Source organism: Hippoglossus hippoglossus, chromosome 3 (assembly GCF_009819705.1).
Source record: "Hippoglossus hippoglossus isolate fHipHip1 chromosome 3, fHipHip1.pri, whole genome shotgun sequence".
Classification (NCBI taxonomy): Eukaryota; Metazoa; Chordata; class Actinopteri; order Pleuronectiformes; family Pleuronectidae; genus Hippoglossus; species Hippoglossus hippoglossus.
Genome location: NC_047153.1, coordinates 15,252,403 through 15,265,493, shown reverse-complemented (window position 1 = coordinate 15,265,493; position 13,091 = coordinate 15,252,403). Strand labels below are relative to the sequence as shown.

Below are 13,091 nucleotides of genomic sequence, written 5' to 3'. Positions count from 1 at the left end.
AGTTTATTTACGAGGCAAACATGTCAAGTATTTGCTGACTAATCATGCATTTTGTACATTTCACCCGAGGTTATATATATATATATGTTTTCTTAAAAATAATTGGTTAATCAATAATGGTAAACCATCATTAGTTACAACCCCAGTCTTCATACTTAAAACTGGTATAACATTCATGGATAACATAATGGAGTTACAAATAAAAGAAGAAATTGATTCTGGTGTTAATGTCCTGTTCAAAGATATGAAATGGAAAAAGACATATTTGTTGGTAAATTTGATTGTAACTAAATCTTAGTAACACATTGCCATGTGACAAAATATGAGTCTCGTAAAATAAAGTTTTTGTTTGATTATGACAGATTTCCTCCTAATGTCAAATGATATCAGCATCATTCCGTCATGTCGAAGTTATATTTCAGCTCTTACTGAAAAAAAGTTATACCATACTTGATTAAGCAATATATTATCTCAGTATAAACTGGATCATGTAGAGATGATTTCTATAAGCTCTGACCACGTTAATAGCAAATACACTTTATTCCTAATCTTTTCATTTTAAGTTAAAGCAAAAATCCCAGATGGCTTCACTGCTTGTTTCAATAAAATGGAGGACACCTGTCTGACATGTGAGATGAGGAGTCTGTCTCATCTCATCCACTCTCACTTATCTTCTCACTTCTCACATGCTTTTAGCAGGTGTAAACTGCAATCATATCTACAGTCCATTTAACCAAAATCTTACATGTGGATGAAAAGGGAGCAATCTTATCTCATTGAAAAACCTCATCTTACTTTTAAAAGATAGTTATGCCTGGGTAATATCTATGCACATGTACAAATAAAACAATAAAAAAAGATGTAAAGAAACACATGAGATAAATTAAGATTGATGTGAATATATTTATTCATAGTACACAAAAGAAAAGTCATAAAATGCTGTGCAGGTTGAACTCTCGGCAGAATCACAAGAGCTTTTGTTGTTGACGTGTTTGACAAATTTGAGAGTTTCTTTGTCTCTGTAGACGAGGGCGAGGGAGTTGTCCTCTGGATACACCGTCAGGAGCTGTGAGGAAGATGAAAACAATGATGATGATGATGACGATGACGATAAGTGAAGGGTCACCTGCACTTCTCACCGTGATCAGCACTCACCTCCTCATCCTCTTCATTAGCAACATAACACGAGAAGCCTCCAAACTCTGACTGCCAGTCTACGAAACATAACGTACAATAACAGTCACAAAATTGATTGACAGAAAGTTCTGTGCGTGTGCGTGTGTGTGTGCGCTCACCTGCACAGCCAAAAGGTAAAAGAAGATCCAGAGCGTACTCTGCTCGTGCTGCCTCTCCATCATGCAACAGAGTGTAGGCGCCATGAGACCATCGACGCAGTTCACCACAATATACAGGTGTGCTCAGCTCTGAGGATACACACACACACACAAACACACACACATTGAACAACCAAGTCAAAACACAAGCACAGCTGTAAAAACCTGTCGACACCACCTCAATCTGATACACACCCTTCTCTCTGTTCCCATTCGCTGATGGAGACTCCATTGAAGATGACGTGGCTTCTGCCTCCCCTGCTTCCTCTTGCTCCCCCTTCTTCTCTCCCTCCTCATCTTTCTTCTCATCATCGTCATCATCAGCGGGACACAGGAAGTGCAATCGAAGGCCGGTGAAGTTGGAGAGGAGCAGAAAGAAGGCCTCTGAACGAAGCAGCTCCCAGCATTCGCTCACACACTGAGGCACGGAGTCCAGAGAGGCAGCTTCATAGCATCTGAGTGCACGCACAGATAGAGTTCATGTAATCAGTCGTTTAAATACACCATCCATCACAGACTAGTGTTAACAAGAGAAATGATCCCACCTCTTATTGGGCGGACCTCTCCTCGTCCACTGAATCTGAGAGAGTCGCAGTGCTTCACCCACCGCCCTGAACTTCTCCTCCTGAAGACGAACACAACATCAATAAACAAGAGCTCGTGGACACAAGCGAGCAAGAGAAAATGGGGAAGACACTGACCTTGAAAAAGTCTTTTAGCTGAATTTCAGAGTTCTCTTCAAATTCCTCCTGGATCTGTTCTTGATAGGAAATGTCGACGTAAATGGGATTAACCCACTCCAGCAGCAGAGTCTCCTGTCATCAACACATAAACAAGAATATAGACCATACGCTAAAGGAGTAGTTTGACATTTTGGGATATACACTTATTTGATTTCTTTGCAGGAGGTACATGGAATCAATGCTATGTTCACATCCGTTAAATGAGGAGGAGGGGTGTGAGCTCAACCATCTGACACATAACCCCTGTAGAAAGGCATTATGTCATTTTTACACTTTCTTTAATTAGACAAATGACATATAACATGTTAATGATTGCGCTTTAGAGGTGCTAGTGGGAGTCATTTTAACCTGTAGGTAGATGTGACCTTTTGACTAAATAAGGCTCGATGTTTCCCTGTTTCCAGTCTTTATGCTAAGACAGTGATTCTCAAATTGAGGGTACGGGCCGCAACGGGTCTTACAAGATCATTTCCAGGGGTCGGCAGATGGTTGTGGAGAAAAAGGTTTTGAAATAAATGGATATATTTTAGACAGTTTTTACCTCAGATCAAATTATTCTTCCCTTTGTGGACAAAGCATTTTTTTTCCATGTGCTGTAATAAGAACTTAATTTGTAAATCAGGAGTACCAGAGTCGGATCAGAGAACATGTTCTTGCCGCACACAGGCTGTTTAGCAGCTCAGGGGAGGAGAAGAAGAAAATAAATATCACGCATCATGTTCCTTATGACTAATTTCCCCTTAAAGTAAGAAAAGGTTGTGTGCAGCAGCCTGATCTTACTGGTGGGTCATAAATCGAAAAGGTTGAGAACCACTGTGCAAAGCTAAGTGACTGCTGGCATCAGCTTAATAATTAATGTACAGATGTGAGTGGTATTGATCATCTCATTTTACTCTCGCAAGAAAGAAGTTCATGGATTTCCCCAATATACTTTACTACTACTGTTGCTATGGAGATGGTAAAATAACACTGTGTATATATACATTTTGAACAAACTCACATCTCTTGGTAGGTGTGGACTCCTCGGGATGGGCGGCTCTATGTGGCGAGGAGGACGCTCCAGAGACGGTCCGTGAAACCAGCCGCTCAGAGACAGACGACACTTATCCTGTGACAAGACTTCTGACACCTGGAAAACCAAAACACAAGCTCTAGATTGCTCTTCTGGTGCAACAGAAATTTACACGGTTTCTACACATTTCACCAAGTTTAACTTATAAATTATAAATTATATATGTCCTCATATAGGACACAATTTTAATACTATTTCATTGTTATATCAGCTGAGCTAAATGTATGAAAGGCCTAAAATGATCTACTAAATGTTAAATAGATATCTATGTCTTTAAATTAAACCTAATAATATAATTAATCAACCATTAAACATGACCTGGACCTGCTTAAGCCAAAGGAAATGTATGTATGTATGGATGGATGCATGGAAAAATATTATTGGTGATTACAGGTTTTTCTTAAACCACATAAAAAAGCAATATAAAAGGGTATTTTTCGTAGGACTGTATAAGACCTGCAGAGAACCTGAATACAAACACCAGAGCACTTTTTCTTACTTGGTGAAATGACACCGGAGAAACTTCAAAAAGGACGAGCGTGTTCCATGAGGGTACGAGCGACTTCACTATACTCTGTGGCTGGAAATTACCTGATGACAAAGATGAAAAATGTACTAGACTTATGATGTCTAAACACGAGGAAAGAAACACACACACACATATACACACATATACACACACACACACACACACACACACCAGCTACCCACCATCTGTTGTGTAAAGATCAAGTGTTCCCCCATCGCTGCTTTGCCACGGCGGCACAAGATACAGAATGAAAGCGACGCGCCTTCCCTCCAACTCATCATCATGACACAACAGAACATCTAGATAGACGACAGAATAAGTTTATTCATCAAAAGTGTCTAAAATATAAATCAGTCCTTCCTGTTGGAGTTCGAGCAGCAGGCTCACCTGTGTATTCATATCTGGCACAGGAAATATCCACTGTGGGCTCCAGTTCAACCCCCAACACTTCACCAAGCCAGGAGCGGAAACGCCCAAACAGTGCTGATCTGAAAACAAACACACAGAAAAATATAGACTACAATACACTGTGAAATACTGTTACATGTCCTTTGGGGACAGTAAAGCTGAACCTTTAACATTCTATAAAAGGAGACATTTACTCAGGCTCAGCACACACACAGGTTGCTCTACTGTCTGACAGCCTACCATGACATTTTGTTGTGACATAAATAATAGATGATGACAAGCAGAGGCCGTTATTGTGCATTTAATTATGACGTTTATGCTCCAGGGCTGCTGTTCTGCACTAGGTGTTGTGCCATATAATTAAAAATAAGTATTTAGAATGAATTACACATTGCAGTCTCTGCACTGCAAACACAGCTGACCATATACATGATGAAAAAACTGCACATTATATCTAAATAAAGGTTGTTTGTATTTTTATCTGCTGTTTGAGTCTACAAGGTGTTGTGTATTTCTTTCTTGCGGTTTAAAATATCACTGACACTGTTGTAATGACAGAGTCAGCACTGTTACCCCACTGAAGAAATATTCTCTATACAGGTTTTCACTGAGTGTGATGTGAGCTGCAGCTGAATCACTTCTCCCTTATATTTCCTGCACAGTCCCAGTGTTGATGTTAACTTGGATCATCATCACCCCTCAATGAAGAAAATATACTAATTAGGTGACAAAGGTCAACTCTGGCTCCACCTGGTGGAGCTGATAGATAACCTCAGAATCTCTCACTACCCGTTGGGTAACATTTACAGTTTATTAAAAAAGAAAAGAACCTATTATCCACATTAGTGGAAAATTGTCTTCAGCTCATCATAAAACAAGTAACAACATGAAGACAGACAATTAAAAACATTAAAAACAACCTAAGAACAACAGGCAATTGGTAAAACAGGCTCGCACACAAGGTTGTCTCGCCCACAAAAAGAGTTCTTGTTGTAGCCCATCTTTCGATTGGATGTCACAGTGTATGGAATAAAAAAATACTTAAGGCTTGGAATGAAGGACTTTAAAAAAAAACATTTCCAGAGGGGCTCTATAGCGCCTCCTGGAGCTGGAAAGCATGGCTGGGGAGAGGGATGTCTGGAATACCCTACTTGGCCGGCGACCTCTGCAAACAGATCTCGAATAAGCGGATGGATGGATGGATAGAAAACAACCATAAGAAGAGTTTATGGCAGATCTGTTTACTGAATTGCATTATATTGAACACGTCTCCCTAATAAAGAAGAGTGTCTCTAATAACTGAATAACAAATTGAGCTTAGTAGTAAAGTACTATTAGATAGAGTCCTAGAACTGACTCAGCCACATGAAATCCAGCCACTGTTCATTAAAATGTCTGCTGTAAAAAAGGCCTATAACATAACCAGGCTCTACAGAGGGGGGGAGGGGTGATTCTGTCAGAGAGAGAGAAAACTACTGTGAACTAACAAGAGATTAAATGTGCTATAAATCATACTCAGGTTTTTTGTGTCTGGTAAAAATAATCCATCACGATGAGCTGTAGACCAGGAGCAGTTGACATTGATTGGCTGTTAATTGTTTGTTGTGTGGTTCAATCCCAGCTCTTGAGACACATGCTCCCAATAAGTGTGTAACATTGGCCTGTTTATCATCCTTAGATAAAAATAAGTTAGGCACAATGTTCTTGAAAGATACTGTTCCTTCTGACAGAGCAAGCTTTGATTCCACTTTTAGCTCATCCTGAAAGAACATCTGAATCTATAAACTGTATATAAAAATGGACGACCATCTCCAATTCCTCCCACTATCCAGAAATGAAGCCAAAATATCCTGGATATGAACACTGCCATCTTGTGGCTAGGACGTCATTTGGAGTCAAGAGTCTGTGCAGTAGTGATCTGGGGATGGAGCCGCGGTATCCAGGTCCTGCAGATACATGCACTCCACCAATCACAAGTCAGTCTCAGCTGTCAATCATGACGTTTCACCCCATTTTATAGCATCAACTAACTAATAATTAAAACCAAACTTAAATGAAATGTGAGCACTTGAGCACACATCAGTGTGATAAGAACTACATTGAAATGACAGAAACCATCTTTGAGAAAAATGTATTTGGCGTGTACTTTTTTTGTTTGGCCCATGTCCCACCATTAACATGGAGGAGGAAGGGTTTATTACCTTTACTGCAGCCAGCCACTAGGGGGTATTAGAGACCCTTTGACTTCAGTTTAGGGGAGCAGTCTTGTCCTCCATCTTTAAATACAGTCTATGTATCCACACTTAGAGCACAACAATAAGAGCCCAGGCCATGTCTCACCTCAGTCCGGCGATATGTGGCTCTTTCCTCTTCTTTAAGTCGTCTGACTGGATGGAAACAACCACAAAGTGAAGGTACTGTAACATCAGATAACGACACAAACCCACTGGACTAAATCTCTGATGGTTACCTGTTTAAATCTGTAGAGATCATTTGACTTCTCGTGGAAGTTGAGCGCCAGCAGTTCTCTCTGCAGGTTTTCTACAAAGGTCTCGCTGCCGAGGAAGTTCTTGATGACACAGTGAGGGAAAGGGTGGCAGTCCAACTCCAGATCCCCTGTATAAAAAAATAACAAAAAATAATGTGGCCAACTGAGCTGTTCGACATATATCTGCTAAGATATATGTGTCAGTATTCATGCTTTTGGCAATAAGGATCATTTAGTATCAGTTCGAAAAATAATTGTGACAAAGACACACACTGAGCGAGACACGTGGAACTAGTCAGTGCTTTCTCCTGGAAAAACATTTAAACGGAAACCCTGATTCTAAATGACCTAAAAAATATCTGAAATAACTTATATCTACGGGGAATGGAGGATGAATGGAAGTCAAAGTCCTAGTAAGGATAACTGCACAAACCTGTGTGTGTGTGTGTGTGTTCCTGTACTGATAGCATAGACTCTACAGAGTGAGGACATTTTTGGAAAGGGCCTTACTTTTTCAAAGGGCTGTTTGAGGGTTAAGACTTGGTTTTGGGGTTAGAATCAGGTTGAGGTTGGGAGATGGGTTAGGCATTTAGTTTGGATGGTTGTGGTTCGGTTAGGGACTGTATTATGGCGATGAGTGTCCTCACCAGACCTACAAACCCGTGTGTGTGTTGTTATTAGAAAGGAAGAAGAACAAGAAAGAACTAGTGACCATGTGTTTATTTTTCCAGCCTTGTTCTGATTGAATATGTATTAATCAGTCCTGAGTGCAGACCCAGCAGCAGCAGCAGCCGGACTGGAGGTCTTGTTTACTTGTTTACACCTCACCCAGAATGCAGCGGCTCTTCCGGCTCCACGCCTCCTTCACGGCGCCCCTCACCTGCTCGTCCTCGAGCACTGAGCCCAGATCCGCTCTCTCTTCGCTCCTCTTCTGCCTCCTCTTCCTCTCCGCGTCACCACCTCCGTCCCGACGCCGTTTAGAAGCCATCGTGTTCACCGTCCGCTGCTAAAAACCTGCGGAACATGCAGTTTATGAAGAGTTTTTGACAACATCCACATGTGTGTGTGTGTCAGTGAAGCGGCCGTCGCTGCTAAATGACGTGAGAGTCTAGGTCTGTGTTTGCCCCGAGTACAGACTGTCAGGCACAGCTGGCGAACCACGTGCAAAACTAATATTACATGTTGGACTGTGGCTGAAATGAAAAGTGTGCGTTAAAGCTGTACTTATGGAAGAGAAAAAAAGTGATTTACTATAGTATATAATTTGATTTGCTGGTGTTGATATGTTAGGGTTAAGCCCCCAATGAACAGATGGGAAGATGGAACTAAATCTAATTGCAAAATATTTAGTGTGCGAAGACAAGACCCTGAAATCCTTTTCTTCACTTAGGTTGTTAGGTTGACTCTTACTATTGGTTAAAATCACACATGATTAGTTGATAAGTGCAAAAAACAAGTTTGTTGGTGGCAATGTTTCCATATTTCATGTTGTGCTGAGGGATTTTATGGAACAGACTCAAAAAATGTTTTATTACAAAGCCAATAACTGAGAAGACATTAAGTGACACAAGGCACCCATCTTGTTTTTGGAGACACTTGGAGAACACATGGCTTTGCGTTTTTTAATCTGATTGTATTTCTATATTTTTTTGTGTTTTGCCATTGATTTATTTTGATAGTGATATGAGTCTGAAATACAGCTTGACTAAGTTTACTTTAGGTGCTTCAATCATATGTAAAAGACAATATCTTTGGGGTCCTGGCACAGTTGTTAGTTTTATTAGGTCGGCTTTAGAGAAATGTCTTTTCAATGTAACATTCCACATTAGGACAGATGAAGTAAAAAGATATTTACATGTGCAGGGCAGCAAAGCCAGCATGTGGTTTGTTCAGTTAATACAGTTATGACTTGTCATCTAAAATATGTAGAATAATACAGTATAATAACATAGCCTGGTGTGTGTTGGGATGACTCCAGGACCCCATGACTTTGAACATAAGCGGTTTAGAGAAAGGATGGATATTGTATCATACAGGCTACATTCAGGAAGTGAGCAAACACTCAATTTAATTAACCTACATAAAAAACATGACCTTTGTGCTTCAGGAGCCACAGAAAGGCCTCAGCTCCTAGGTAACGTGATTTTATAACAAATGCCTTTTCATTCCTCTTACATTAATTTCAACAATGCATCCAGCCGGGCTTTCCGCAGCACATCAGCGTGCGCTGCAATCTGACCTAGTGCAATGCATTTGGAATTTTGTGTTGCAGTTAAAGATAATTGTTCCTTCCACATGATAATAAAATATGAGTGAAATAATCACACTAGTGGTATTTTGTCATTTTACCCAGTGTGAATGTAAATGAAAAATGTTTTTCTGTGTTTTAACATCAGTACTTAAATATAGTACTGCCTTAAATTCATTGAGGTGATTGGTAGATTAAATAAATTGACAATAATTAAAATCACTTTGCAAAAAGGTTTTTATATAATTATTTCGTAACAGTCAGCCACTCTGAAAACTTTATAAAAAACACACTCAAAGGACTGCTTTATTAAAAGGAAAAAAAACATCATTATTACAGGTTAAAACAGGAAACTCAATTTTGTATTTTGTTTAATCACACTGACCTCCTGAGACAACATAAAATCAGATCGTGAACAAACTGGAATAAGCACTCAGATACCACAAAACCTAGCAGTTTCTGTCCGATAAAAAAAAGAAACATTCACATGACATTTTCGTTTTCTTCTAACAGTATAAACACCCCCATGGACTGTAAATATACCTGACATGACAAGTATTTTTTTTTCTGTCAAAGTTGAGCCAGAGACAAGTCTCTTTTATCACATTGTTCTTCTATGTTTAAGCTTCACTCAGACGGGGCTGCACTCACAGAGACAGCCAGGTGGGACTCCTGTTCACTCACGTTAGTTGTAGATGAAGTTGAACCTGTAAAAAGCAGTTTATGGTAAATGATGACCATCTTTATTAAATTCTTGCAGGAGTCCAGTGACAATACTGATTTTCTTTGTAATACATTGTTTCCCCTTTTGAGCCAATTTATTCAAAACACAGAAATAAATATGTCTGCACACCTGAGTGTGTGACTGGTGCATCAAAGGACAACTTTAATCAAAGTAACAAACACTCACACTGCTGTTTCATTTCATATAAACAGGATGATTTCATTTTATTTATATCTGCAAACTCTCAAATCTCCTTTTCCTCTTTCTGGCCTGATGTGTTGCAGGTTTAGTTACTCAATTTAAAAAGGTCTCCAGTGTTGTGCTCAGAAATATCAGCAGGATGGATATCAGTCTGTAGAGCTGTAGGCTCCGTGCCACCCTGCTGCCCACAGTTGAACCTTAGACATAATAAAGTGCTTTCTCAGATTTTGCCACTGAGTCTTTTCCAGTTAAATTAGGTATTTTTTACAATCACTAAATTCATGCATAGGACAAGAAGATTACCTGCTCAGTAGCTGTGGTAGACTGGAAATGATTGGTCCATATCCAGGAGCATTGTCATACAGTTCAAACAATGGTGCTGCCACCAGTTTATAGTTTTTGGGGACAGCAAACAGCGCTGTAGAAACATGAAGCAAATATTTAAAAACAAGAAGGAATAATACATTTGAACCATTTAAATCTATTAAACTTAAGTAATATAACAAGTTATATAGTAATATATTGACCTTTTTCCTGCAGCTGGACCAGGAACAGTTTCTTATGCTCCTTGGGTTTGGTGATGTGAGCTGGAATGTAGGGGTACTGCAAATCGTAAAAATGTAATTAGTAAACATGAAATATCAGTACCTTTTAAAATGGTTACTTCCTTTATTTAAATCCTCAAGACTTCTTACTGTCCTTGTCGTCTGTGTCACTAACCTGTGGAGGCTCAAAGTTGGGGCGCCACCAGTTTCCGATACAGTCGTCAATCACCCAGTCCTGCTTCACCCCATCCTGTCGCCCGAGGATCTAAAATTCAAATTAAAGTTAAAAACATGTAAAACTCCACAATCATCACAGCAACAAGAAGCTTAAACTGCGGTGTGATGTAGCTACCTCAGTCATCAGGCGCTTCAGACCCTCCACCTCATCTTCTCCAGGACTCAGTTCTCCACCAGGCCTGCAGGAGAGAAGCAAACTCTCACACGATTGTTCAATAAAGAAAACACACTTCTACCAGTTTTTACAGGAGCCTCTGAACATCGACTACTCACAGTTTAAAGAAGGTGGTGCCCAGCTGTAGAAGCAACACGTGAGGCAGTCTGTGTTCATGGACAATGAGGACACCCTCGACTGTCCTTCGCATTCCCATTTTATCAAACTCCTCCCGCATCCTCTGGAACCGGGCTGCCACCGAACTGTCCTTCTCATACAGAGGCTCCTTGGTGCCGAATGTGTAGTTGGTGAGAGGATATCTGAAACAAAAATAAACACATGGCAAGTCTTAATAAACAATCCAAAATAAAGCTGCATTATACAGAACATTTTAGCCAGGGATTGCATTTATGGAGAAACACACTGGCAGGTTACTAACTTTACTTTACATGCCTTTAATGCAAGATGACACTTCTTAATGACTTGTTTTGCCCGACCAACAGTAGAAAAGTCAAATGTTTACTTTAATGTTATAGATGACAGAGAAAACCAGAAAATGTTCCCATTTGAGAAGCTGAAACTAGTGATTTTAAGGCAATTTCACTTAAAAAACAATTAATGAGCTCTGCCGTGAGCTCATTTTTCATCAAATCAGTTGAAAAATTGCGGCAATAATTTCAATGACCATTGTACAATTTTCTACAATACATTAGTTAAGAAAAGTTCAGAAAAAAGCATCAAAATGTATTATATTATCACCCTATATGATACTTTTCTCAAAGTTCCTACTCCCTCTCCTACTTTAGTCTGTTATTGTCGGAGAACGAACACATTTAAGGCCAGATCATTCACATAAGTTAACATGCCATTTTCACAGCAGACCTTTACTACTAATAACATGGATCATAGTTCTGGTCAGTTCAAGTGTCCCAGTGAGACAGTGTGACAATGGGCAGCATGTACAACACCAGGACCCTGAAACTGAAGCAACACTCAACTTATACTTTACACCAGTACCTTTCCCACTGTAACATTTCAAAATGTCTGAAAATATCTATATGTTGTTATACACCATTATCTGATGTTTTATACACTGAACAATCAAAAAGTGATCAATGGAAACACGGTGTCCAGTGTCCCATTTATTGTTTTAAACAGCTAATTGAGCTGCTATCACTTTTTCTTCTACCCTCTACTGCCGGTGGACGGTGCACACGTGAGCTCCGGACCCATGTAGACAGTGGTACCGGCTTCAGGTGCATTATTTTCGGCTCGTGGACTCACAGGTTGATGGTCCTCTCCAGGGTGAGCGGTTTCGCGGGCCCGCTGATGTACTTGTTCCCGAACTGAACGGCACCACCGCGCGGCCATCCGGCGGCCGAGCGACTGGGAGGCACCACGGACATCTCTGCGGAGAGCAGGGCGAGACGGAAGCCTGCTGCGAGGGTGCGTCGAGTGTTGGTGGGTTAAAAACTCACTGGATTGTCGAAAGAGCCAAAGAAAAACCAAATATTTGCGCACAGTCCAACAACAATTGCTCCACCGTCTTTTCCCTCCGTCCTCCTTTTCCGGGTGAGGTCCCGTGTTCCGGTGGGATATCCCCTCCAGCGACACCTGCTGTTTGGAGGACGAACAACTAAACAGGCCCCAGTGCCCATAAATACGGTGGCCAAGAGAGCTCAACGCATTGCATATTAAGAAAACACATGCAAAAAGATAAGAAAACAACTTCATCAATTTGAAGACACGTGCACTGCAAAGAAAGGTAAAAGTGAAAAAGACAATGGAAATGTTTCCAGGGGACCCAAACAAGCTTTGAGAAGTTCCATCACCACTGACGAGTAACAGACTTCAATAACTTCAAAGAGCATTGAACTACAGCCCTGTTCAAGTCCCCGGGACACATTTCCAGTGTCGTTTTCTTAATTTGCATGTGTTTTTTCTATTTGCATGTGTTTTCTTCATTTGCAGTTCTTTTTAAAACTCTGTTAGCCACCGTACATAAACCCCCTTTTTTTTTTTTTACAAATGGAGCAAGTCTTGCAGTGAAACACCAAGCATATATCTATGTATATTCATATACAACAATGCAAATATCTTTTTAATTGAGAAATAATAATTTTAGTCTAAACAAACAGCTGCTTCAATGTGAGGAGTTGATCCTTTTCTTGTTAATGTTGCAGTAAACTCAGCATGTCATCTGAAGACATCACCTTCTGTGTGAAGTTATAAGATGTCTTTTTTGTGTATTTCTAACATTTAAGAGGACAGACAGAGGACAGACAGACTGGGCCTGTTTGCTCCCCATTGAACAATGCTGGCATGTGTTTGTTTGTTTATGATATCTGAGCTCTGCTCTGTAGTTCAGAGTCTTAACAGTTTAGTTTTCTTGACTGACAGTTGATATT

General features: G+C 40.2%; 2 protein-coding genes across 3 annotated transcripts; both read right to left on the bottom strand.

Moving 5' to 3' along the window:
• Window positions 1–889: 889 nt before the first annotated feature.
• Window positions 890–7,689, bottom strand: ogfod1 (2-oxoglutarate and iron-dependent oxygenase domain containing 1). Its single transcript, XM_034581070.1, has 13 exons — window positions 7,403–7,689; window positions 6,557–6,702; window positions 6,427–6,473; window positions 4,066–4,166; window positions 3,861–3,977; window positions 3,649–3,740; window positions 3,078–3,206; window positions 2,036–2,149; window positions 1,880–1,959; window positions 1,530–1,789; window positions 1,296–1,424; window positions 1,156–1,214; window positions 890–1,066 (listed from the first exon to the last, which is right to left on the bottom strand). Exons 1-13 carry the CDS (start codon window positions 7,560–7,562, stop codon window positions 905–907), a joined length of 1,596 nt encoding a protein of 531 aa, XP_034436961.1. The 5' UTR covers window positions 7,563–7,689; the 3' UTR covers window positions 890–904.
• A 1,352-nt stretch (window positions 7,690–9,041) lies between these two features.
• nudt21 (nudix hydrolase 21) lies at window positions 9,042–12,290 on the bottom strand. Of its 2 annotated transcripts, none has more exons than XM_034581071.1 (7): window positions 11,968–12,290; window positions 10,803–11,003; window positions 10,645–10,708; window positions 10,468–10,557; window positions 10,275–10,350; window positions 10,051–10,165; window positions 9,042–9,944 (listed from the first exon to the last, which is right to left on the bottom strand). In XM_034581071.1, the coding sequence occupies exons 1-7, from the start codon at window positions 12,087–12,089 to the stop codon at window positions 9,833–9,835; spliced, it is 780 nt and encodes a 259-aa protein (XP_034436962.1). In that variant the 5' UTR covers window positions 12,090–12,290; the 3' UTR covers window positions 9,042–9,832. The 2 variants fall into 2 exon arrangements, with proteins under 2 accessions (XP_034436962.1, XP_034436963.1); XM_034581072.1 differs by having other exon boundaries at window positions 9,042–9,529; window positions 11,968–12,281.
• Window positions 12,291–13,091: the final 801 nt, after the last annotated feature.

Coding starts and splice junctions, on each gene's coding strand:
- ogfod1 (XM_034581070.1), bottom strand. CDS start 7,562: ATGGCTTCTAAACGGCGTCGGGACGGAGGTGGTGACGCGGAGAGGAAG. Junction 6,703..7,402: donor GAAGAGCCGCTGCATTCTGG/GTGAGGTGTAAA, acceptor TTTTTTATACAG/GGGATCTGGAGTTGGACTGC. Junction 1,425..1,529: donor GAATGGGAACAGAGAGAAGG/GTGTGTATCAGA, acceptor GTGTATCCTCAG/AGCTGAGCACACCTGTATAT.
- nudt21 (XM_034581071.1), bottom strand. CDS start 12,089: ATGTCCGTGGTGCCTCCCAGTCGCTCGGCCGCCGGATGGCCGCGCGGT. Junction 10,558..10,644: donor TGAAGCGCCTGATGACTGAG/GTAGCTACATCA, acceptor TTTGAATTTTAG/ATCCTCGGGCGACAGGATGG. Junction 10,166..10,274: donor GGTCCAGCTGCAGGAAAAAG/GTCAATATATTA, acceptor ATGTTTCTACAG/CGCTGTTTGCTGTCCCCAAA.